Source organism: Pinus tabuliformis, chromosome 2_1, assembly GCF_031772625.1.
Source record: "Pinus tabuliformis cultivar Carrire ecotype Pingquan chromosome 2_1, CPIR1, whole genome shotgun sequence".
NCBI classification, from domain to species: Eukaryota; Viridiplantae; Streptophyta; class Pinopsida; order Pinales; family Pinaceae; genus Pinus; species Pinus tabuliformis.
This window is the reverse complement of record NC_142299.1, coordinates 84,515,158-84,543,033: the sequence shown is the minus strand read 5'-3', so window position 1 is coordinate 84,543,033 and position 27,876 is coordinate 84,515,158. Positions and strand designations below refer to the sequence as shown.

Below are 27,876 nucleotides of genomic sequence, written 5' to 3'. Positions count from 1 at the left end.
CTTCTTCTGCACATCAAGACGCCTCTTGCGTTGTTGTTGTAAAGCAGGATGAGGTGGTGCCTTCTCCTCCATCAGGTGGTGCCTCCTGCATTCCATTAGCTCCACCATGTGCTGCCTCCTCCTCCACCGTTCCAGAAACTGCTAACTCCTGCGCTTCCAACGGTGGCCATCGCTACAGATGATATTCATCACTCCCAACAATCGGTTGCCTCCTCCTCTACTCAACCTGGAGAAGCCCACTCTTCCTTCAAGGGACAACGCCGTCCTCCTCTGCTGCTGGGCTTGAAGGAGACAACGTGGACGTGGATCTGGATGCCCTTATTGAGCGCATATCCGAACGCTTGCAACTCATCAAGGTAAAAGCGTATCGCTATAGATATTGTGTGATTTTATATGGACATCATGACCTGCAGATTTAGAAAACAGCATGAATGAAATTCCGTTTCCTTTTGTTCCAGGAAAGGGAAAAACCGCCACAAACAAAAGGGGCTCAACAATATTGGCCCACTACCTCCAAAACATTCTTCAAATTAAAGGAGCTGATATCAGAGGGAATCACTGTCGTTGTGCGTAGTAAACTTGGACCTTCATCATTTGACAATGTTTTATTTACAAACCCTTTTATTCATATGCTCAAATTCTTCTTGTTTGTGTTGTGCATCCCCTAAATTTTTCTTGTTTATGTTTATTTCAGAAAGATGTTATTCCCGGTGACGATCAAGACAGCTGTTAAAGGTCTCCTCCAGGGTATGGGAACGGCACACTTGGTTACTGCAGGTCTTCTTGTGGTAGCGAATATCTTGGAGAGGTTTGAAGAAGTTAAAGCCAATAAAGCTGAGTGCCTACGTCTTCTGAAGGAAATGATTTTTCTGGCCAAAGTTGTCAAACAATTTAAAGAACGCCCTCAGTTGAATGAAGATGAAGGAATGCACAATCTAATCAAAGAGGCAACCGAATTGATAATTGAAGGCTGCACCATGTGCTGTTATCAGATTGACTCGTCAAAATATTCCAAGTGAGTAAATCAACATTCTAATCTATTTATTTGTGTCACGGTTTATTTTGATATGCACATATAGCAGAGGTCCCCTGATGAAAGCCCCACAACTCTGTTATAAAAGCAAACAATCAAATACTCCAGAACCTGCAAATTAACCAAAACAAAGAACTCGATGTGAATATGCTATCTTCTGGGAAAGCAAATCTGTTACAATCTTTTTCAAACATACACATAAATAAGAGCCTGCAGCTGTAATAGGTTGTCTAAAAGTGGAAATAGAGAAGGTAATGCAGCTCTTAAAAGAGGTTTTCTTACCTAATTCATGCATCACATCTAATAAATTAAAGAGACAAGGAGCAAAGAAACACTTCTAACAAGTTTTTCTGTTAGAGTCCAAAGAAAGTATCATTCAACCCAGATCATAAGAATATTTTATTCAATTCAGATCAGGAATTAGATACAACAACGCAAAAGGAAACTGAGCCTTTTTTTGTTAAGAAAGAGAGGCTCTATCTGTTTTTTCTCTCTTGAAATCAGTTATTCACCTTCGTTGTCATCTTCCCAACTGTTCACGAGTCAAATCTTTGATCTTAAATTTCAAATAAGTTTAATAATTTTTTTTTAAGGGGCAAGCACGGTAATATTTGTATATTTTAAAAAATTTACATAAAATACAATCATGGAAGTCCGCAATAGTTTGTACCTCTTATTGCTCCTGGTTGTACCATATTCTGGATAAAGTGGTCCTTGATATCTATATGCTTGGAGCGAAAAACACATGATTCTTTGATAATCGGATCCCACTCTGGTTATCGCATAGGATCGCATGTTATCCAGCACATGTCCAAACAGCTCACTGAAGAGCTTCCTCAACTAGACAGCTTCATAAGAGGCCATACTAGCAGCGATGTATTCGGCCTTAGTGGTGCTCAAGGCAATCGATTTCTTCTTCCTGCTCATCCAGGTTATCGAAGCAGAACCCAAAGAAAAACGACATCCATAAGTGCTCTTGTGATCCACCACACTGTCAGCCCAATCAGCATCAGAATAAACATGCAACCTCACATCTTCGATAGTGTATCTCAATCCACGAGTGATTGTGCCCCGAAGATATCTCAAAAGATTCTTGACGCCAATCCAATGTATATGATGAGGCTCAACCATATATTGGCTTAATGTGTTAACTGCAAAACATATGTCCGAACGGGAGTTCACCCAGAACATCAATCCTCCTATGAGTTAACGATACTCAGAAGCATTTCCCAATTCAGGTCCAGCAGCGCTACCACATAACTTCTTAAAGTTAAGTTCCATCGGGGTAGTCACAGGCTTGCAGTCCACCATCCCAAATCTTTCCAATATCTTCACAACATATTTTTCTTGAGATAGGAAAATTTCACCTGGCTTTTGCTAGACCTCCAACCCTCGGAAGTAGTGCATCGGTCCTAGGTCCTTCATCTTAAATTCAAAAGCCAACTCCCTCTTACATTTGTGAATGAGAGGGTCTGCACCTGTCAGAAAGAGGTCGTCCACATAAAGTACCAAAATGAGAGGTTTAACATTTTCAACCTTAAAGTAAAGGTTCGAATCGGCTTCACTTCTAGTGAATCTCATCTTCATCAGATAGCTATCGATCCTCTCATACCAAGCTCGGGGTGCTTGCTTCAATCCATAGAGAGCTTTCTTGAATTTGCATACATGAGATTCCCAGTGATGAACCTCAAACCCCTCGGGTTGTTCCACATAGACTTCCTTTTTGATCGAACCATGCAATAAAGCAATCTTGACATCCATCTGATGTAGGTTCCATCCTTGTGAGGCAGCAAGAGCTATGATCGAGCAGATGGTGGTGTACCGGGCAACATGTGCAGATATTTCATCGTAATCTACACCTTCCTTTTGAGAGAAACCTCAAGCAACAAAGTGAGCCTTGAACTTTCCTGCACTTCCATCAGCTCCATGCTTGATTTTGTAGAGCCACTTAGAGGTGACAACTGATTTGTCCTCAGGTCTAGGCACCACATCCCAGACATCATTCTTCATAATTGACTCGTATTCTTCATTCATAGCCTCCTTCCATACTTGTTGCTTCACGACTTCTTCAAATGATGAAGGCTCATTTTGAATGATAGTGCTCATGATGGTCAAGTATCTTTGATACTTGTTTGGTTTCTTGCTTTCACGGAAGGTCCCCCTTGGTGCAATATGTCTCTCGATATCTTCGAGAGTCTCCCTAAGCCATGAGGGTCTCCTCTTGAGGAGGAGGATCAATAGGATCCATAGGTTCATCAACATCTGGCATTGTTTCATCTTCTTTTTCACCCTGTTTTTCGGTGTCAGCTTCTTTGTCCTTCCTTGGGATAGGAAGGTCGTTGATCTTCCTGAGGGTCATATCTTCGTCAAAGGTGACATCATGACTTATCTCAACTTCCCTTTGACTAGCCACATAGATTCTATATCCCTTAGAATTTTCACTATAGCCCACAAAGATTCATTTCTTCCCAGATGCACCCAATTTGCTTCTTTTCTCTTTCGGCAGATGAAAATATACGGGGCTTCCAAAAATTATAAAATAAGAGACATCAGGTTTCTTACCAGTGAACATTTCTTCAAGAGTCTTGGAGTCCAATGCTTGATGAGGGCATCGGTTTTGAACATACACGTCGGTATTTGCAGCTTCAGCGCATAGGAACTTCGGAAGCCCTTGATCATGAAGTATGGCACGCACAACTTCTATAATAATGTGATTCTTCTTTTTAGCCACACCATTCTGCTTGGGAGTGTATGGTGTTGTAGTCTCCTTCTTAATGCCAGCTTCTCTGAAATAATCTTGGAATTCATTGGATTCGTACTCGGTCCCATTATCAGTCCTCAATATCTTGATTTTCTTCTCGGATTGGTTTTCGATAAAGGCTTTGAAGTGTCAGAACCATGTGAACACTTCATCCTTCTTCTTCAAGAAGTAGATCCAGTTTTTGCGAGAATAATCATCCGTAAAGGTGAGATAATATAAATATTCTCCCAAATAGTTTATGGGCATCGTACTAGATATGTCAGAGTGGATCAATTGCAATATGTTTGTGGTCTTGCTATTACTTGAGGGGAATGGTCCCCTTGTAAGTTTTCCTTCGGCACATCCTGGACATACATCTTCATGCTCTACTTTGAATTCGGGCATACCTGTCACCATCTGTCTCACATCGGGTAGGGCCTTATAATGAAGATGGGAAAACCTCCAATGCCACAGTTCAGATTGTAGAGATGTGTTGCAAGACATGGCTCCCAATGGACTTCCTCCAACTTGATACAAAGTGTCAACCCTAAACGTAAGAGTAAAATCATCTTTAAAATTTCTTTTCCAAACAAGTACCTTTCCATCGATAAAAGCCACCTTGAATCCTTTATCTTCCATTGCTGAAATGGACACCAGGTTCTTCTTGAGATCGGGTACATATAGTACTTCTTGCAAATGAATAGTGTTACCTTGATTCAATTGAAGGGTAACATTCCCTACTCCCTTCATGAGATAGGTGGCATCGTCTCCAAGGATGATCTTCAAGTTTGTCTCCTTTTCCATCATATTAGAGAGGGCTTCCTTGTATACGGTGAAGTGCCTTGAGGCACCACTATCAATCAGCCAATTTCCCAAAGTGTCCAGAGGAGAGGCAGTGGAGAGGGCCGATATAAGATACTACTCTTTTTGCCTATTGTTAACAACGTTAGATTCTTTATACCTGGAGTTCCTTGATCTCTTGGAGGGTCGACAATTTCCTTGATGTCCCGCATTTCTTTTTCCCTTGCCATTGGACCTGCCATTCCTTTGATCGTTGTTGTTGAAGTTGCCCCTAGAACGATTGTGATCATCATCATGTGATGTGTCCCTTCTATTTGGACACTCCTTTGCATAGTGGCCAAACTTATTGCAAACAAAGCACTTTCCCTTCCTTCCTCCCTTAGATCCTGTCTTTCCATGGAAATGACCTTTAGACCCTGCATTATTTCTCCTTTTGGCATGAGCGAAGAATGCAGTGGGGTTGCTTCTAATAGAAGGCATTTCTTGCTCCACCATTCTTGTTTCTTCTTGAATGCATCTTGACATTAATTCTTCAAACACTGGAATTCGATCATTGTTGAGTATAGTGGTTCTAAATACATAACACTCAAGTGGGAGTCCTCCAAGGGTGGTGAGAGTAAGTTCCCTATTAGGAATGACTTCTCTAATCAAAAGTAGACCATTCTTGATCTCACTGATCCTTAAGAGGTAGGATTGAATATCCTCGTCCTTGCCCTTCTTAATATCTTTCAACTTATTCTTGAGAAATAGAATTTGATTAGCATTACTAACCTTGAACATGTTGATCAACATGTCGTAGATCTCCTTGGAGGTCTTCAATTCGGAGATGTAGGCCACCAAACACTTGTCAATGAAATCCCTGATAATCTTTTTTGCTTTGACTTCATCCCTATTGTACCTGGTCTTCGCAACAACCGGTGCATTTGAAGGAGGCTCAGGGATTTTACCCTGCACATAATCCATCACTTCTTGTTCTTCCAAGGTCAAATCAAGAGACATCTTCCATCCATGATAGTTAGATTTATCATGGAGATTGTCTTCAGCCGGGAAGTAGGATGAGGAACCCATTGAGCCTTTTGTCCTTGTCCAACTGTCTTTGGTGATTTCTCTTTCACTCTTGCTTGGGCTTTGTCTTCACCTTAGCTCTGATACCATGTTAATTTTAGACAAAATGGTATGTTCTATGCTTTAGAGCAATTTTACTTCAATTTCTTTAATAGCCTAGTATCAATATTTAGATTAGCAATCACATCAACATGATAGTAAAATGCAGATAGAACATAAATATAAACAGTAGAAGACAAGCCAAGACAAGAGGACACAAGATGTGGCACTAGCCAGGGACAAACCCCAATGTGGGGAAACCCTTGATCAAATCTTCTTATAGTCTTCAATAGTTCAACAGAGAGAGATAGTACAATTCACAAATCTGATATTTTGTAACAATAGTAAAAGAGACCTAACAAGAAAAGTCAATGTTGGTCAAAAGGGAAGATTTGACCCTCAACAATTTGGTCAACTTCAGTAAACTTCGGCCTCCAAACAACAAGATGAAGCAACCCTCAAAACAACCCAAAATAGTCCATTCAAACCTGGTCAAAGTCAATGTTTGACCTCGATTTCTGTGCCCAGAAATGTGGCCTGCCCAAACAGAAATAACCTACCCAAAAATGCAGTCAAACATGTCAACGCTGCTGGTCAACGCATGGTCAAACTATCCAAAAATTCGGTCTCTTGAAATTTCTGCCTACTGAAATTTCGCTCCTGAAATTTTGGACGTGTGGAGAGAGAGAGGCCCAGAAATCCGCTCCCAATCAATGAGGAGAGAGAGAGAAGTGTGAAGATGAGTGTGTCCAAATGAGGCTAAGGCATCATGTATTTATAACAAACGTTGAGGATGAATGGACGTGACTGTTGGGCTTCTGAGCCTACATAAGTTTGCTGGGCGACCTTGACAATTTGTCCATAATCAAAATAAATTCATAACTTCATTTGTACATGTCAGAATTGGATGATCTATAGATCAATCCTACACCTCTTGGAGAGAGGAATCCAAGAAAAATATCAGCTGTCATAAATAAGATGACCCATGTGGAGTTTGGCCCTAGTTTCCAATTTTAACATAATTCATACATCACATCTAATAAATCAAAGAGACAAGGAGAAAAGAAACACTTTTAACAAGTTTTTGTTGGACACCTAATCCTCTATGGGTTGGTGTGGAATGTGAACAGCCACCGGAGTCCAAGAGACCACTTGGAATATGAATCCAAGGGTCACACTATGTACTATAAATGTATATCATGTCAATAATATATGCAATTCATTGTTCTATCATTTATGGCCGTTTACATTCCATGTGAGCCTAACATGGTATCAGAGCAGGAGAATTCCTGTCATGCTCCAATTTGAGCCACTATTTTTTATGTTCATTCTCTGTGAGTTTGTTTCCAAACCTAGGCATTATCTAGATTCTCTGAAATCTTCACCGTTAGAACACAGGACCTAAATTTGGCTCTGCCCCACTAAATCCTGGTATATACGTTCTTTCTCTGTGCATTAATTGAAGTTCAAGGTTTATATGTGAAGGTTACTCCTGCATTAAATTTCGTTTTATATGAGGGTCATATTTATATATGCGTTGAGATTATTTTGAGCACTGGTTCATGTCACTTTATGTTCACTATATCATATGGTTCATAGCTGGTTCATAGCTGCTCCAATCTGAGTTTGGTTTGGAATTGATTTGTGGTCTCATCAAATTTAAGGCTTTGCCATCTAAGCCTATCTTTCTATTACCGCCACCCAAGATCTTTCCTTAAGCTACTTTTCCCATAATGATTATCTTTAATCACAACCTTGAATTTTTCCTCTGGCAATGTCAAACATTCCTTCTGAATACAGAAGCGTACCTGGGCTGGAAAAGGCATCTTCAAAGTATTGAATGCATCAGTTTCAAATTCATATCCACTTAGGTATAAAATATTACGCCATCGATACCTCTTCCCACTGACCACTGTTAGGAGGCATTTAGAAAAATTGGTTAAAGAAAAGCTTCGCTGCAATGGAGGTAACGCTGGCCATTCGAAAAGCCCACAGTTTCCTATTGTCCTTAGACCACAAGGTACCATTCTCATCTTGATATACATGTATGGGGGGGAAATCTGAGGGTCTCATCCGTCCCCACTGAATTTCATCTCGCGCCTCCTCCAAAGATAACCTTTGAATTCCTTGTCCCTCGTGCATTGTTCAACATCCAAGTCCAAGTCACTATGCAGTCCAATGAGCTCAGATTGAGGCGTAGTTGGTTGCTCTTCTTCAACTAGTTGTGGGGTGGCGTTCATTGATTCTTCATCATTACTCAAAAATTCTTCAGGGACCGATATCATCAGCTCAACATCATTAATGTTGTTGCTCGTCATAGTGCTACCATTGATCCAGTCTTTGAAAGAACGTTGATGTTTTAAAAATGTAGGCGACCACTTGTGTTCATCATGAGATGAATCCGCAGGGTTTTTATCACAGTTCTGAGATGCCGACAATCTGTTTCCAGACATGTTGTCAAGCAACAATGTTGTGAGCAAAGAAAAGGCAACATGACCCCCATAATTTTACAACACCGCCACAGAGAGGACTCTGCAATTACACCTTATGCCAGAATCAGTAGGTATAGCGCTTTCTAATTAACATAGGTATAGTGCTTGCTACACATGTTATTCCAGAGGCGTCATAAAAGTAACGGTTGTTGTGGTATTCACACCGGACGACAACGTTGCAGTTGAGAGGTTTTCAAGTCTCTGGTCTGGCAAGTGCCCATGCTGGAGTAGTCGAATTTGGAGGCCGATTCCATATTTATTAACGGTCTTCAGTTAACACCTGGTCCTCTGCAAGCATACCACAGTTGAGCGCCAGTCCTTTGCCACCGGTCTATAACGTTGTGTTTTTACCTTTGGTATAACGCTCCACCTTCCATACACTGTCATATGCGTTTTTAATATTCCATGCCTGAATGTTGTTGGTTAACATCTGGAGCTCCCATGTAATGAAGACTAACGTCTCTGCATGAATGTTCTCTCTACCAAGAAAACCCAATGCCCAACATCTTTGTTTACTCCCTCTACGCCCATTGCATTCTTGTGTGTTAGTTGTGGGATCCTTCCACTCGGTCCTCTCCCTCGAACCTCAGTCCCTTGGCTCTAGTGTGACTTTTCATAGCCAACTCGATCTCCAACCTCCCGAAGTCTGTTGGACACTGTTTTCTCAGTGTGAAGCACCATTGTTGCACAAAGACAGGGGAGAAAACAGATAGATCTAAGGGAAAGCTGCGGATTTTGGCTAGACCTAAATGCGGATTACCGCGACCTAAATAAAAATTAAAGAACCAGATGGAAGGGAGCGAAGTATGATCTATTTTCTCCAACCGAGTGTGTTTGTATCATTTTCAGGAAGCTTCAAAGAATTCTTAACCCCTCACCATGGATATGTTATATTTTCTAGCATTAGAAAACACTGCATAGTAAGTAATGATAGTATCATTATCTCTTCTCGCAATCTTAGAGGTATAGTTGAAATTTTTCTTGGTGTGGGGTGCTATATTCAACATTTTAGTTTGATATTTTTTATTAAATCAATGACACATTTATTTTGAAGATCAATCCAAACTGAATAATATTCGCAATTTGTTTACATTTTAAACGGGTGCATTATCGGTTGAAGCCGACACCCTTCATTTCTTTAGCTTGAGTTGTTTGGAAAATGGCCAAAGTTTATGAATTATTAGAGTCCCTGGAAACTTTGATACAATATACTCTAGGTGACACTATCAAAATCAACAAAAGCACTCATATGTCTGCAAAATGCACAGGAAAATATTGAGTTTTTGTAGTTGGAGTCTCAACTTAAGCAAGAAAAATTACAACAATGGATTCATCATTCTGAACCTGTTTCTGTTCAGAACATTGAGACAGACTCCCATCAACACCAAGAATATAAAGTTGAGGTTGATTTAGTGCGCAGCTCCAGAGCATATTTTCATGCAGATGTAGAAGTTCAGTTTGCACATCTCAAGCCCATCATTAAACCTTGGGAAGAACTCATCAGCAATAAGCACATAACATGTCTTGGATATGATAAGGAAGTTTCCTTTCATATTCCAGATTACTCAAAGCACATCAAATTTCAGAGTGTTAGGGTTCTTCATTATGGTTCACCTTCAGTTGTTCCAGATTCTACTCCTCCACATTTGCAACCAAAAGTTGTTAAATGCCAACACTGTGACCGAGTTGGCCATATGAAAGATCATTGTTTTGATCTTCATCCATGTGAGAACTGTCATAAAATCACTCATTCTTCAAATAGGCGCTACAAAAACAAGCCTCCTACAAGAACAAAGATTCATCTTGGATGGATCGCTTCTTGGCAATGGGCTTCAACAAACAAGAAGATATTACAGCCATATGTCAGAACTTGTTCTAGAGTATTGAACAGTATTGCACTTGAGTTTTCTCCATCATCTCACCTTGTATTGACAAGGGGGGAAGTGATGGTCATCTACAAGCTTCAAAGCCACATCAAGCGAGCCTAAGCCACAACCTGCCATACTAGATTTAGAGTTGTAGCTAGCGACAAAGATGCCCATGAGCATGCCTTCGGTTGATGATCAACTTTAAACCATCTATGCGGGGTTGAGACATCTCTTCAAAGAATTGGGGACACTTCCTCTAGCAGAAGACTTCAAATTCTTGCTAATTTTGGAAGAGTTCCATGAATTGCATTAAGCATTCCAGAGTTGGTGGTCATCCTTAAACCATTGCAGGTTGTAGACCTCCCTGTTTCAGGTTGAAGGTCTCCCTCTCCAAAGCATTAGGGACACTTCCTCTTGCAAAAGATTTCAGCTTCTTGCCAGACTTGGAAGAGTTTTTGGAACTGCACTAAGCATTCCAGTGTTGGTGGTCATCCTTAAACCACCTCCTTATATCAACATTTCAGAGAGCACATTCAACCTAGTGCTGCCATGCATTTTTGCACATTTTGTATTACAACTCTCTTCTTGGACTCATACATACCCCTTCGGATTAAGGGGGGGAATGTTGGACACCTAATCCTCTATGGGTTGGTGTGGAATGTGAACAGCCACTGGAGTCCAAGAGACCACTTGGAATATGAATCCAAGGGTCACACTATGTACTATAAATGTATATCGTGTCAATAATATATGCAATTCATTGTTCCATCATTTATGGTTGTTTACATTCCATGTGAGCCTAACAGTTTTTCTATAAGAGTCCAAAGAAAGTATCATTCAACCCACAACATAAGAATTGTTTATTCAATTCAGATCAGGAATTAGATACAACACAAAAGGAAAAAGAGCCTTTTTCTGTTCAGAAACAAAGGCTCACTCTGTTTTTTCTCTCTTGAAATCAGTTATTCACCTTCGTTGTCAACTTCCCCACTGTTCACGAGTCAAATCTTTGATCTTAAATTTTAAATAAGTTTAATAAAAAAAATTAAGGGGTAAGCAGGGTGATATTTGTATATTTTCAAAATTTTACATAAAATACAATCCTGGAGGTCAAGAGTAGTTTGTACCCCTAAGTTGTTTGTAGACAGAAAACATGTATATAATGAGGAGAAAATTAGGGAGACCATCAGCTCGAGAGGGAAGCCAGATGGTCTCCCAAAGAGGTATTAACCATAATGGTGATGGAATGACATTAAAACAAAGTAAACATAACTAAAACTAAGTAGACAAGAGAAACTAAATGACATGTAAAATTGAGACTCTCAGAATGTCTATCTAGGGAATTTAGCATGCATGTTTGGGCTATTCCTTATCCTCGTCGGTCTTGGTCTTGGTCTAGGTGAGATGCATTTGCTCCCTTGGAAACTTGCCTTTCCAAGCCTTTTACTTCCTAGCATGTTCCTATTGCTCCAGGTAGAGGAAGAGGTTGTCATATCCTTTAGGGAGACAAGAGGGATGCTCCAATTCCATGAATGCTTTCCCAATTTAGGAATCTACCTCCCTTCGTGAGGGTTCTCTGTTGGTTATGCCCTCAACACTAGACTGAATGGCTAAGTCTGTTGCCTACCCTACTGGTTCCAGAGAGTTATGGGCGCCGACCACCTTTTGTTTCTTGGCTTTAGGTTTTGGGTGAGCCAGACTGGAGGCTCTTTCCTCCTGTTAGGAGGATTCCACCTCTTCAGACCTTCCATTTGAATTTGAGGATGTCAGAGGAGGGGTAGGAGCAGGAAAGGGAATTCCCATCGCTTTGGACATATTTATTGAGGTTGTGCTCATGTGAACTAAGAATGTGTTGAGAGTGAAAATTCCTTGACCGTAATTCCTACTGCAGCAACTGATGATATTACTCCTATTTGTTAAATTCCTTTAAATAAATTACTTGCAGTTTCCTACGAAAAGTTTTGTAATACATACATTGTAGCCTTCACTTAATTAAATTATTATGCGGAAACAAGAGACTGAGCAAGAAAGAAAATACAACAAAAATGACACTGTTATTTTTGGACAAAAGTCCCTAGAAAAACCCAATGCAGAAAAATCGGTGCAACAACTCTGAGGGTTTTTTTATTATTAAGAAGTAGTTTTTGAATACAACTTTGGATGCCCTCCCACCAATCTAGTTACAGAGAAATAAACTGGTAAAAAAAATTAGTGAGATTCCCTCACTATACTCAGCAATTCCGACTGTTCTGACAACTGAATCAATTGTCCCCGACTAGAACTACACTTCCCTTGCGCAGTAACTGTGTGGGCCTGTGTGGAGCTCTCTGAGGCTCTGTGTCAGCTCAACTAGGAAATGTCTTGCCTTCTGGAGTAGTTTCCATCCCTCCCAGCTCAGAAATGTCAGCTCCTCTGTAAAACTCGGACTTCTGTGTGGGCGACTGAGTTGCCTCTACGTGAACCCTTTTGGCTCAATGTCAAGCTCTGCATGGGCCCTTTTGGCTCAACATCAAACCCTATGGTGTCTCTCTGCCTCTCTCTACTGCTTATCCTAGGCTCTGGAGAAGATACTCCAACCCAACTATCCTTGCCCCTCAACTAAAAGAAATATACTCGATCAGAATTTCCTCTTGAGAACTTCTCACTTCATAAATTCGATCTCTTGATCTCTTGGTGTGTTTCCAAATGACCCTCAAGCTCCCTTAAATAATCTTCTCATTTACATTCAATGACCCAAATTAGAAGCTAATCAATGGCTAAGATCATTTTAGCTTGATCATTGTCTTCTTCTAGAAGTTACACCCACAATTAGATTAATACCCATTAATATTTTTAATTTCCTAAGTTTAGACTTAGGGTCCCATTAAAAAATATTAATTATTTTAATAAAATTTCTTTGGGTTGAATTTACCAAAACTCTTTCTGGGTTCTTTGGAATACATGTTCCCAAGCTTCCCTGCAAAATTTGAGGCCTAGAGCACATCTGATGCTACCGCAAATCAACATTGAGTTCAACAATTTTGCCTTCAAATCTCTCCCTAGATTGTTCCTTCTTGTAAGATCCCAAACAAATAAATTTCCAATAGATCTGGCACACTAGAATGTTCTAATAAAAATTCTTGCAATAAAAAAAACGAACACCAAAGGGATATGAAAATGAAACCTCTTATTTATATCAATAAATGAAAACAAGATACATGCTCAAACAAGACATACTCAAGTCCCTACCAATAGCATGCACGACTGCTCAACAACGACTACTCTAAGACACTGAAACCCACTTGTGAATCCTAGATGGATCCACCATACAAATTTCACCGTGGGGTTTTCGTCCTAGGATCAACTTAGAACTGGCCATGCCAAGTTCTGAACAAAACACAATAAGATAGACAAACTCTCCATGATCCTATTGTCTGGCCCTTATCCCCTTTCATAGGCTTGATGGACTCTCCCAAAACCTTATTTTATTGTTTTCCTTCGAAAAACAAAGGAAAATACCATTGGCGAATACCGCGGTAAATACCATGGGCAGATTTCGTCCACTTTGACCATATCAAGAAAGGGAATATTACAAATCCTCCCACCCAAAGATTGCTTTCCCTTAAGCAATCCACTTCTATCCACAACAAAATCATATGTATACTAATACCAACATCCCATACAAACCTAAGTGTTATCCCATGCCTCTATGCTAAATGACCTTGAATGGATCCTTCGATCCCTAGATCCCAAACAATTATTTGACCAATCGTGCCCTCAATAGATTCACCTAGATCCCAATGCCACCTATGTCCTAGGACCTGTGGGTTATGATACCATCTCAACCCTCCATCATTGCCCATGCCTAAGGGCCCAAGCTGCAATATGCCCTTGGTTATGGGTATCCTCATAGGAATCAACCCATCAATAGAGTTCCAACTCATAATTTCTTGGCAATCCATCCCGTAGGAAGGATCTAATGCATGAATGGCTGCACATGGAATAAGTCTACTATTTTGATGTTGCCAGTTGCTCAACTCATGTTGCTCCACTCGGTCATCCAACATGATCCATTTGGATAATTTTGCCCTAATCTCCCCAATGTATAAAGGCAGGTTGGTAGTGCTGCGAGCTTTATCTATGTACTCCTGTAGAGGGCTTCTTTGGAATTCGTAACAGTATTCCTCTTGTAGCCTTGTGAGGGACTTGAGACATTCCTCTACACTAGACAACTTGGCCACTGACCCGACACATACCCCTATGAGCTCCTCAATTTTTCTGTTTTCTTGTAAGATAATGTCTTGGGCTATCCAAACTCTCTGCTTCAACATCATACGATGTGTCTTGAAATGCATGATCTTTCCCTTAAAGTTCTCTATTGGTGATTCTAATGCCCTGATGAATGTCTATGTTCCTGTCTGCACCGAATGCCTAATGACCACAACTTCAACTTGAGACTTTGACTGACTCTTTGGGAATGGTTCATTTTGCACATTATTTCATCATGATGCTCCTAATGATCATGCTCATCATGTTGGTTCACTACTACTAGTTCCTTACTCAAATTTCCCTTGTCTCCTCCATCTATGAATACAATATGTTGTTCATCCTCTCCAATTTTCGAACATAAATGCACTGGTGGACTGCTATTTATACTTGACTGTTCATATTCTTTATGGACATCCCCCTGGAGACCTATGGACTCATCTGTATAGGAGTCTACCTCATCAATACCATTAGGTAGAATTTCCTCATGCACTTCCAAATGCTTGTCATCCTGCAAGTCTCCCTAAATAATATCGCGCTGCTACTCACCATCTTGAAAATGAATAGACCCAAATACAAAAGACTCCCCATGATCTAAAGGAATCTCCTCTTTTTCTATCTATGTTGCCTCCTTCCTATCACCTAGACATGAATGGTTAAAGGCCCAAGGTCCCTTGCAGATAAAGCATATTCATATCCACCTTAGTTCATTCTTTTTGCAGGTTTTGTTCTTGCCTCCATCAATCCTTCTCAACTCCTTCCTAGTCTGCACCCTTCTGTGAAATTTTATGTTCTTCCTGACCAACTTCTCAACTAGATCATAGGAAACTGGTGATACCTTTGGTTCCTTCCTCCAAATGGTCAGAAATTTGGATATTAATATCTTGTTGATGTTAGCATCTCCTTCTAAGAATAGAGACCCAATATTTTGCATGCTTGTTTTGACACAATCTGGATGAGTTGATGTAATGTTGGTGTAAAATTCCTGGAACACTTGGAAGATTAAGTCCTCACATTCCAAATTCAACATGAATGTGCCAAAGCTGAATTCTGCCATGAGTTCTAGGATTTTGCACTGCTTCTGAAAGGTAGGAAGCATGATGTTGTTCAACCCTTGAAGGGATTCTACTATCAACTACAATATCTCTCTCATGATATCATTATTGTAAGGCAGTGGTGGTGATGTTAAAGCTATGACCCTGTTGAGATAAGAAGCAACTGTGAGCGAGGCCTCTTCACGAGGATATTCCCAGAGTTTGGGTTGTATTAATGCAATCAGGGATGGTTTGATAGCCCAACTGAGTTTCTTCCATTCTAGCTGCCCCACCCTGGACATACATGCGTCTAATTCCTCCAACTTACGAAGGTCTATGACTAACTTTGTTTGTTGCAATTCAGATCCAATTATGGAGAGCTTAGCTCCTCTTCCATGTCCTTCCTTCACTTTCCATGGGTGCTTGGGCTGCTGAATGACATGGACTCTTTTCGAGAATGTTATGATTCTTTGACCATCATTTTGGTCTAAGGAGGTATTGATATGTAAAGGACCATATATTCTCACTAGTTCATCAAGAAGTTTTTGAGTGTTTTCCAAGGTCTCTTCAAGATGACTCATCTTCTCACATACCAACGCAGGTAAATATAGGAAGATTATATCAACATTCTCTCAATCATTTTACTTCCAATTTAGCCCATAGACTTGGAAGATAATAGCTAGGAATAAAATGATTTTTCCACCTTTCCTTCTTTTTTTAATAATATCCTATCAAATTTCAATATCTGAGATAAAATTCCCAGCAAATTTCACAACCTATTTTCCTACCAATATTATATTCCTTATGGCCCTTGATACAGTTCGACTTCCTGGTTCATTTGGGATTTTCCACCATTACTTGAGTTCCTCCTTCCAATGCCAATGGATCTCCTCCATTCCTTCCATTCTCGAAGAATCTGTTACTTGATATTTGAACCCGAGCCACAAAGATAGGTCAATGTGGTTGTCTACTTAATCCCCTGCGTTGATGACTAAACACCCAACTTAAAGTTGTCCAACAAAGTAATTAAATATTGGTATTGGTTCCCAAAAAAACACGTGGAAGAGGTGGCGATGAGTTTCATGTGCAGTGTAGAAATTCTCACTGTAGATTAACCTGATTATGCAATATAACTAAAGCAAAATACTTAATCTACTTCTACAATCAAACTTGCGAAAGCTGAATCAATTTGAGCAAGATCAAGCAGAACACATACAACAGAGAAGAAGAATCAATACACATGAAACACAGAAGAATACTCTGGGGAAAGCCTCAGCTAAAAACCCCGCTATTTGTATTATCATACAAGTGGAAATATATCAGGATTACACACAGCTTTAGCTCTCACAGCTATCCAGCTCTCAGTACAATCCCTCACACTGCTCATAGACAGAATAGACTACTCATATGCCTTCTCCTCTTCCCTCCAAGCCTCCTATTTCCTTGCGCTGTTTGTTGAAAATGGTGTTGGCATTATGGCTAAAGTGTTGTCCTTGATGGCAACCCATTCAGGTGATAGATCACAGTACTTCAAGTCAGCAGCAGAGATTGATGATCAGCTATCAAATATTGAAGAAAATAAGGGGTACGCAGGTACACCTTACATAAGGTGCGTACACGCAGGTCAGTGTTACATAAAGTGCGTACATACCCGCAGTTATCCCGTTCAGGAGGTGCGTACCCCCAGTGCACACATTTCAAGGCAAAGAAATTCACATGTGGGGTTTTCTTATGTTTTACTCTTGGTATTTAGCCGACGGTATTGTGTTATTATGGTGTCGGCCCGTGGTATTGATCCATGATTTAAGGAAGAGCTTTCCTATATAAAGCAAAGGAGATCATTTGGCTTGAGCATGTTTTGTGTTGAATATCTTATGAGGGCTAGATCTGAAATATTATGATCTCTTGGAAGTAATGTCTAGATCTAAATAAGGCGAATCTATTGATGGATCGAGATCTCTTCGGCGCATGATCAGATCTGTAGATCTGTCTGTCTGGGTTATTCTTGAAGTCTTGAAATCATCTATGCCCGAAGGTACGCAAGTACAGTGAAAGAAAAGTGCGTACATACGCAGGAACGAAGCGTTTCAGGTGCGTACATACACAGGCACAGAAGGGTTTCAGGTGCGTACATACGCAGGCACAGAAGGGTTTCAGGTGCGTACATACGCAGGCACAGAAGGGTTTCAAGTGCGTACATACGCAGGCACAGAAGGGTTTCAGGTGCGTACAGGCACAGAAGGTTGCAGGTGCGGAGGTCCGCAGGCAGTTCAATGGACTCAGAGCGAGGTACGCAGGCGAGCAGTTGAGCAGGGTGCGTACGTAAGCAGGCAAGCAGTTGAGCACGGTGCGTACTGTAAGCAGGCAAGCAGTTGAGCAGGGTGCGTACTGTAAGCAGGTGAGCAGTTGAGCAGGGTGCTTACGTAAGCAGGCGAGCAGTTGAGCAGGGTGCTTACTTCTCTTAAAATCTTTGTTTATCATTGTTGTGTTCTGGGTTTGGTCCTATCATTGACTGGGTGATTCTCTTATACTTGATGATCATTTGATGCTTATGGATCCAGTTTGAAAATTTATGAAAAGTGGTCCTTGTAAGAAAAAAAGTAGGGGGTTGTAGCTCCCTTCCAGGAGAGACTGGAAAATGAGAGAGAGAGTTGTAGCTCTCTGCAGGTTGCAGCCTGCGTACTGGTAAATGACTGCACCAGTACATAACCATTGTAAAAGGAGTTTCTAATTTGAAAGAAGATAGAGACATATTGCAGCAGGTGGTTTTCACCCACATTGGGTTTCCACCTTACATCTTGTGTTCTTTGGTGTGACTATCTGTTTTCTTTGTTCATGTTCATTATTTTATGGTACTGACATGCAAAAATAATTCAAGGAACAAATAAGGAAGATTTATTAAAAGAGTTAGATAATACTGATTCATCTCAGTATTATTTCCAACAAATGGCAACAAGAAATGATAAAAATAGAAGTGCTAAAAATAGAAGTTCTATCTTTCGCAGTTCAGATAGATTCCTATTTTTAGTCAGTCCCTGGACTAGAAATAGGAAGTAAAATTCAAATTTGATATTAACAGCAATTTGTAAATTAATTAATTAATTCAGTTTGAGGTAATTAGTTAAGGAAAATCAAACTTGAAGTCTATGTGAGTACATGCAACAGTTTATCTATTAATTGATGAATTTATCCATCAGTTAAAGAGATAAGGATGAGTTGTAATATTGAGTTGTAATTAGTTGACTTAGTTTAACTGAGTCAAGTCCAGTTAGATTAATTTAACAATTTGTTAAATTAATGAGATTCAATTAGTTAATGCTTGCATGCATGTAACTACTATATTTCAGATAACTGAAGATTCACTAATGGATAACTCAGGCATGTCAGTTCAGACAGAGACCCAGCTGAGATCAGAGAAGGGACAGTGTACTATCAGTTGGATGGATTTTTCCTATAAAGAAAAATCATACAAGCAGAAGGATTAAGGTTCCTTGAGGATTGTGCAGTTTTATAAGGTGTGAGATCAGTGATACACTTGGTAACAAGAGGATCACCCAGGAAAAACTGCACAAGGAAATAGGAGGCTTGGAGGGTAGAGGAGAAGGCTTAGGAGAAGTCTTGATTGCCTGTGAGCATCCAGGAGGATTGCATTGAGAGCTGGCTAGCTGTGAGAGCTAAGGCTTTGTGTAATCCTGATGTATTTCCACCTTCATCTGTGAGGATTGTACTGAGAGCTGGCTAGCTGTGTGAGAGCTAAGGCTTTGTATAAATCCTATGTATGATAATACAGAGATGGGGTTTTAGGCTAGTGCTTTCCCTGGGTAAATTCTTCTGTGTTATGTGTGATTGATTCCTTCTTATCAGTTATATGTGTTCTTATTGATGTTGCTCATGTTCGATTAAGCTTCCGCAAAATTTATGGTAGATGTAGATCTAGTATTATGCTTTAGTACATTGCCTATATCAGTTGGATCTGAAGGTGAAATTTCTACATGATATCAGTGAGCTAGCTGATTTGTAGAGAAAATTCTACATGGTATCAGAGCAAAGGTGATCAAAGGAGAGAACAGTATATTGAGAGGAGATTTCAAAGTTTTGAGTTTTGGGCCGAGAGTTTGCAGAGCAAATCTGAAAATTTATGTACAAAATTTTCAGAAACAAATAGCAGATTTGGATTCCTTGTGGAAAAATACCCAAAATAATAATAATAATAATAAAAAAATCGGCTGAATCGGAGTTCGAATGAGGGAGATATTGCTGATTTAAAATTAGTGCTTTTTCTAGAAAATTTCGTGACGACGGGAAATATGAAACAGATTGGTGTGTTAGCCAAGAACCTGTATGCACTTGAGGTACAAGATGCATGCAAAGCCTTGAGGAGCAAGGCAAAGGTTAGATACTTGGTGGTTGAGAGGGAGAGTATATTACCTCTCAACATGTAGCGCCAGAAGAAGTCTCAGACGATTGTGGAGGAGCCACAATTGGGGAAGCAGCTTCAGGAGGTTGTGGAGCAGCCATAACTAGAGAAGCTGAGAGGAGATAGAGTAGAGACATCTACTCATGCAGAGACCTCCAGTAGGGGGAAATTTTGAGCCAGGTGGGCAGAGGGATCACATGCATCCATACCTCCAGGTAGGAGGTGGGGCGATGTGGAGTGATTGTCCCAAGAAGGCTGGAATAGGGGCAGGATCCTTGAGGTACCCAACCTCTTTGATTCGACTTTGCTACGGGAGCCCCGATGTGGAGTAGCAGGAACTAATTGATTGGGTAGAGACAGATGCGGATGGAGCGGCAGAGAGAGCTACAGTGCAAGGAATCCCATGACAGCGCAGAGCATGCACGCTGCAGCAATGCGAGAGGCACAAGTGTGTTGCACAGTACAGGGTAGCACAGAGAAGGGTGAAATGGTGCGAGATGCATGAAGATGTTGCAGTAGCGCAGAGGTCAGAGAGGGAGCACTTGTCAGTAGCAGGTAGAGCTTTAGCATCAGAGTATGTTTCTAGCCCAACAGAGAGGTCAGTTGGGAGTTTTTTTTGTTCCGAGAGTTGCTGGAGCAACCACACTTGGTATAAGTGTTGCATGCAGAACATTCCGAAGGTACAGGATCAGGCTCGAGAGGAAGCCTTTCTTGTTGAGAGGGAGTGTTGAAAATGGCAACAAGAAATGCTAAAAATAGAAGTGCTAAAAATAGAAGTTCTAAAAATAGCACTGCTAAAAATAGCAGTTTGGTTACCAGTGCTGGGTTGGGCAACAAGGAATGAAAAATGGAAGTGCTAAAAATAGAAATTCTATTTTTAGTAGTTCAGATGGATTTCTATTTTTAGTCAATCCCAGTAGGAAGTAAAATTCGAATTCGATATTAACAACAATTTGTAAATTTATTAATTAATTCAGTTTGAGTTAATTATTTAAGGAAAATCAGACTTGAAGTCTATGTGAGCACATGCAACAGTTTATCTATTAATTGATGAATTTATCCATCAGTTAAAGAGGTAAGGATGAGTTGTAATTAGTTGACTTAGTTTAACTGAGTCAAGTCCAGTTAGATTAATTTAACAGTTTGTTAAATTAATGAGAGTTCAGTTAGTTAATGCTTGCATGCATGTAACTAATGTATTTCAGATAATTGAAGATTCACTCATGGATAACTCATGCATGTCAGTTCAGACAGAGACCCAGTTGATATCAAAGAAGGGATAGTGTACAATTAGTTGGATGGATTTTTCCTATAAAGGAAAATCATCCAAGCAGAAGGATTAAGGTTCCTTGAGGATTGTGCAGTTTTACAGGGTGTGAGATCAGTGTGAGAGATCAGTGTTACACTTGGTAACAGGAGGATCACCCAGGAAAAACTGCACAAGGAAATAGGAGGCTTGGAGGGTAGAGGAGAAGGCTTAGGGGAAGTATTGATTGCCTGTGAGCATCCAGGAGGATTGCACTGAGAGATGGCTAGCTGTGAGAGCTAAGGCTTTGTGTAATCCTAATGTATTTCCACCTTCATCTGTGAGGATTGTACTGAGAGCTGGCTAGTTGTGTGAGAGCTAAGGCTTTGTATAAATCCTATGTATGATAATACAGAGACAAAGTTTTAGGCTGGTGCTTTCCTTGGGTAAATTCTTCTGTGTTATGTGTGATTGATTCTTTGTTATCAGTTATATGTGTTCTTATTGATGTTGCTCATGTTCGATTAAGCTTCCGCAAAATTTATGGTAGATGTAGATCTAGTATTATGCTTTAGTACATTGCATATATCAGTTGGATCTGTAGGTGAAATTTCTACATGATATCAGTGAGCTAGCTGATTTGTAGAGAAAATTCTACACTGTTTTCCCTGAGTGTTCCAGCAGTAACCTTGTGTGACACTGATCTCACACACTACTCCAACACACTGTAAAACTAGGCAAATCTCAAGGAATGAATTCCTTTAGCATGCAAGAGATTTTCTTATAGGAAATTTTTTTGCAACTGATCGTACACTGTCCCTGCCTTTAATCTCAACTAGGTCTTTGTCTAAACTGACATGCATGAGTTATTTATGAGAGAATCTTCAGTTATCTGGAGTACACTAGTTTGATGCATGCATGCATTAATTGACTGAACTCACAATTAGTTCCTCAAACTGTTTGGAACTAATTTAATTGGACTTAACTCAGTTAACTGAGCTAACTAATTACAACTCAAATACAACTCATCCTTATCTCCTTAATTAAGGGATAATCTCCTTAATTTAGGGATAACTATTGCATGACTTCACAAAGACTTCTAGCTTGAATTTCTCCAACTAATTAACTCAAGATGAATTAATTAATTATTTTCCAAGCAGTTGGTGAGACTAAATTCGAATTTTAATTCTCAATTTTAATTCAAGGACAAATTAAAATTGGAATATTCTTGTTGCCACATTTCAACATGCAGGAGAGATGCTACTGTCCTCATATATCATCTTTCTTTGTTCACAAAGTGGATGTATAGTGCTATCCCAATTTAATTTTTTGCGAGATTGAGGATGTCTGCAATTCGATCCCCTATTTGACTGGTGCGAGAACTTCCATGAATATACTGCAAGGAATCGACCCTTTTTGTGATTATTCTCATCACCTTGGGTAGTCTTATCTCTCAATGTTCTAGATCAGGTGCATTAACTGTGCACTTTTTGTCCACGACACACTCTTATGCTGCAAACAAATTGTCATCATCCCAAGTGTGTCCACTTTGATCAATTACTTAGAGCAAGTTAAACATCATTGGAGACCTTTAATCCAAGCAGGCATATATTGAGCAATATGGATGGAATCATTTTTAATTAAATGATAAATGGTTTGCAATAATTCTGAATATGCCAAAATCATAAACTACATCAGTTAGTTAACCATGTCACTACACCAACCAACAATGGTCAACCATGAATGATCTAGATTTATTCAGCTCATTTGTACATTGAGAGGGGATCAATATTGGTTATTCCACAACATGATTGAATGTCTAACACTTCCCTCACAACTGAGTGGTTTATGAATTCTCCTTCTATTCTCTGCAAACCAATGCAAGTGCCAACCCTTGATGGCTTTGACCTCTCTGCATGGCACTCCTGTGCACTCTCGGCTCAATGATGCACCCATCGCTCTTGGTCAGTGGACTTGCTGCTCGAACGATCACCACCCACAGGGTAGTGACCCACAACCCTTGCAATCCAATAAGATGTGGTTATATATCACAATATCTTTGCCTTGTACTGATCTGTCCTACCATGATCTCAATAGATGGTGTCCTACTTCTCAGTGATGTTCATGATTTTGCAAACATGTATGGTCTTAGTAATGAATTTCTCTCCCATGGATCTTCAATGAGGCACGAAGAAAACACCTGAACTTCTGCTCCCTGGTTTGGCTCTAGTTGGCTCATGTTTGCGTAGAAATAAAAATAGGGTCGAGACGCTGGGTTCAGGAATAGGGGCCAACAAGGCTCCGTTGTAGTTTAACACAACACCAACATTTTCACCTTACCTAGAAAGACTAAGGAGTCTCACCAGAGGCGTGCCACAAATTTAGTTAGATGAGGGTTAGAATCCAACATCAAGGAAAACCATATCAAAGAATAGAGAGCAGATAACATAGAGTCATTCTACAAGGAAGTTAGATCATAACAGGTCATATATGCTGTAAGAGAAAGACTACTTAAACATGTGCATACATAAAATTTTTGAAGAACCCGAATAACACACAGGTAAAACACTATGATCCCAATAGTAGTCTTCCTCATTAATATGCAAGGTAAATACATTACATCAGGCTCAAGGCCTATTCCTCAACATCTAGAACTCTAACAAGGTCGAATACAAGGTTACGAAAGGATAGACACAAAGCTGCTCTCATCGCTCCGCTACACAGGAAGAGCAGTATCCACCATAGCAGTCACGACACAACAACCAACCCTTCTCGGTTCTCCTTTCTGCCTTTTATCTTCTTCTTTCTTCTCTTTGCGTGCCAAACTTCTAGTTCATTCTCCCTTGCTTGATTGTCTTCATTCCTCGGCTTCCCTTGATTTTTTCTCGCTTGACTGTATCTGCTTCTTCCCACCACCCCTCCACAAATTCTGGTTTTCCACAAGTTCCTTCCCCTTTCCTTGACTATTGTTTCCGCATATCTTTAACGACCATTTTCGCCACTTGTCACCAGCCTTTTGACTTCTCCAAAACATCTTAATTTCTCCAAAAACAAAGGCCCCAATAGGTCCGGATCACAATTCATTGACTCGTCCCCAAGTCAATCTTTCTTCGGCGTTGTTAGTGTTGTTGATCCTCCTGTTGGTGGTGCTATTGCTGATGCTTCTACTGGTGGGACTGTTGCTGATGCTTTTGCTAGCGCTAGTGGTGCTGCTTATTTTGCTAGCACTTCCTCTTGGTTGTTCTCTTTAAATGAAGCCCCAATTCAGGGACAATCGTGATGGTCACCTGGCAGAATTGAGTGTAGTCATTGAACAATGTCTGCCAGACCTTTGTGATTGCAGCTACCTGACCAAGGAATTTAGATGTTGCGTTGGATGTCGGGTGGGTTGGCCGGGGAATCAACAAGGAAGTCCAATGTGTTTCCATATCCTCGGTTAGTTGTTGCAGTGTCTCTAGGTGTGCTTGAACTGGGGTACAAAGATCCCAAAGTATTTTCTTTTTCGTGGCTGACTCATCTTCGATATGTTGAATGCATGCCTCCAAAATGCCTATCTATGCCCTGAGTGTTTTCCTCTGTTCTTTGTATTTAGTGTTCCTGGAATCGGTGATGAGCTCATTGACTTGGTCATGGAGTGGGTAGACCGGTTGGTTTTTCTTCACAAGGCTTCCTGACCAGTCGTGAACTTGTTGTAGGAGGGTGTAGGCATCATTTGCAACATTTACAATGGAATCCTTGAGGGTGGTTGCGACGTTTATCTTCCGTTCTATCTCATTGGCATATGTTGTCGCAGGGTCCGACAATGCACTTCTTATGGCTGCGAGGCTTTTCTTGAGTTCCTGATTGGTAGAGATTAAGTCATTGGATGAAGTCTGGATATGGTTGCAGCATTCAACCAGTTTGAAAACTGAAAAATGTTTTGGGGCATTAGTCACAACATCAGAAATGGAAGGCCACAGTACTTGGAATTTTGTGGTGATTTGCTCTAGGCGCCCCTGGAGTTATTTTTTATCTTGGCAGAGCTGATCACGTTCGGCTATGAGGGCAACAATTTGTTGTTGTTGTTGCTCATGGTCGACAATTAGATCATTGTGTAGCATTGTGGCATTTTGTGCGGCTTGCTGAATAAAGGTGAAGAATTGGGCTAAGGACCAGCCCTGAAGATCATCCTGGTGCATAGTTGATGGATATGGGAACCGACTCTGCAAGGGTTCCCCATTGGTGACTGACTTTTCTGAGTGTCCGTGGGGAGAGGTGGCCTGCTGTGATGGTTCAACCAATGGGGAAGTGATTTTTATGGAGACGGGGAGTGGTGTAACTAGAGGAAACATATGGAGTGGCAGTGACACTGGGTTGATAGTGGTGGTGAGTGATTGGGTAATGATGGGTCCTGTGCTCAGTAGTGGACCCTACTCGAGCAATAAATACATCATGGAAGTGATGACGAGTTCTCCGTTGGGGACTTCTATGATGGATTGGATAACGGAATCAACTTCCATTTTCGTCTTCGTGCCCAATAGTGTCCCAGAGGGTATAGTGTCTGAGAGGGTAGCGGTTGTGGATGGAGTATGCGATGATGGTTTGCATGAGCAAGATGTCGCAACTAAAGTGGAGGGTGGAATTTCTTCAATGATGGATGAGGTAGTATTGGATTGGGGCTCTTCAATGGTGAGGTCAACAATGTGACTGGCCAGAGTGGATTTCTGCTTTTGGTCCCGACTGGAGGTTATTTAGCTTTTGAATTACGGGGTTTTGGGATGGTGGGGTTGGACTGTGAATGAGGTCCTACTACCAACATTGCAACAACTAAAGGGGAAGTACTCAAAGGACCATGTTGTATTAAACTTGAAACTCAAGAAATTTGGAAACTGAACCTGTTGAGATCGCCATGTTGGCGATGGTTTCCTTCAAGGAGCTCATTTGATTCTTCAGCAGTTTGATGACTGGTTGTATCTCCTCCTTGGCCAGGCATTTCCTGGAATCCGCAACTGTCTCTCCTAGTATTTCTTGAGGTACCATCCCGTCAAAGAAATATATGTGTTTACGTTCCCAAATCTCCCCTGCAATTCCTGGCAACGAACTGACCTCTATGTGGAAAGATTTGGCTAATAACATAAACTTATGGGGCCACATCTGGAAAGTATGTGTGTGAACGTAGTGTTGCCATACCTAGGTGCTCCCATGACTAATAATGAAATAAATCTCTGCCAAATATTCATCAATTAGGGACCTGGGAATCTGTTCCGCAACCCTGATTACTGCCAACATTTTTATGTACCATCTACTAAATGAAGCCTCATTTATCTCCTTGTTGCTTGGGTCCCTCGAAGTTCTCTAAGGTGCATACCTTAGGACCAAACGGTCTTCTGTGATGGAATCTAGCTCCAGACCCTCTGGTTGGCAATATTTGCACATTGCCATAGCAACAACAAGATAACCATAAATAAAATGGGTGGACCACTTGTATACATCTTCACATGCTTCGAACATCTCCTGGAGAAGAAAAGCACACCAATTTAGCTGGAAGCCTACTACGCAATGCTCTGCGACTGAAATCGTATTCAACGTGCACTCATTCTTGGAGAAGTGACGCTTCAGCTTCCTCACAATAATGTAGCAAGTGAACTTGATTTTTGGGGAGTTGATCAAATCTATGCGCTCCCTTTCCTCCTCTCTTAGCATCATACTTGGTGTAGTAGTCATCATCCCTTGTCTTCTTCGCTCTCTTGGAAGTCATTTGGAATGTGGTTGAAACTATGTCTCCTCCTGCTAACAAACCTGTGAGCCTTTGAATCTCTATTGCATGAAATGGGTATTCTTTGTTGAGCTAGAGCGATCCTCCATGCATTCTACTGACCAATAACTTTGTACATTGCATCGCTGCTAGAGTCATCCCAAACACCAGCAAACTTCTCAAATTCAGTAAGGTGGACCGTTGGATTCCTATGAAATCAATTTTGACTTTGATTATTTCACTCTCGTCTTCCTTTGTGACTGAATCCATGTAGACATTGTGTTTCATGGCCGGAAATTGGAATGAGTTTGAAAGATCGTTGTCGACTAGCCCGACCTTGTCATACTTTCCGTAAAGTGGATCCCTTACTCCAATTCTTTCATCCAACCCAAACTCTGGAACATATACAATTTTCTTCGTCATCTCGAAGCGCCGCTAATAAACGCAAATTACAGGGGGCTGGTATCTAATTCTAGAACAACAGAAATTAGAACCAGACTGCAAATGAAACGACTCTACCACCTTGGCTTCAGACTTTCAGGAATTCGACATTGCCATGAAAATTAAGTAGACCAACTCAACACAACATTTTTTACGAGACCTCCTAACTAATTACTACAACAAATTTCCCTATGCATACTTAATCGTGTTAATCCTACCATCGACTGAGTTGGACCTGACTCGAACGAAACAATTCTGAAAAAGGAAAGGTGGAGTTGATGGGTAATTATGTTATAGTGATGGAAGACGTTTAGGAATTAATTATTGCTATAATTGGAAAGATTTAATGGGAATCTGGGCTGACACCAACATTATCGTCTAATTATTACATAAAGGACTCTTAACACGTGTGACCCCACCTCCCCCCCAACCACAATCAGTTGTGATGTGGTGGAATAATGTTAAAATTGGCAACTCGGGCCAAAATCCACATGGGTCATCTTATTTCTGACCCTTGATATTTTTCTTGGATTCCTCTCTCCGAGAGGTGTAGGATTGATCTAAAGATCATCCCATTTTGACATGTACAAATTAAGTTATGAATTTATTTTGATTATGGACAAATTGTCAAGGTCGGCTAGAAAACTCATGTAGGTTTAGAAGCCCAACAGTCACGTCTATTCATCCTCAACATTTGCCTATAAATACATCATGCCTCATC

The 27,876-nt window shown here is 40.5% G+C and overlaps 1 protein-coding gene across 1 annotated transcript in view; it reads left to right on the top strand.

The window, feature by feature from the left end:
- Positions 1–698: 698 nt before the first annotated feature.
- The window catches only part of LOC149198888 (TMV resistance protein N-like), a 50,017-nt gene continuing 22,839 nt past the window's right edge, over positions 699–27,876 (top strand). Inside the window, exon 1 of the mRNA XM_089402199.1 lies at positions 699–1,015. Coding sequence (XP_089258325.1) covers positions 699–1,015 — 317 coding nt within the window. The remainder of the gene's footprint in view (positions 1,016–27,876) is intronic.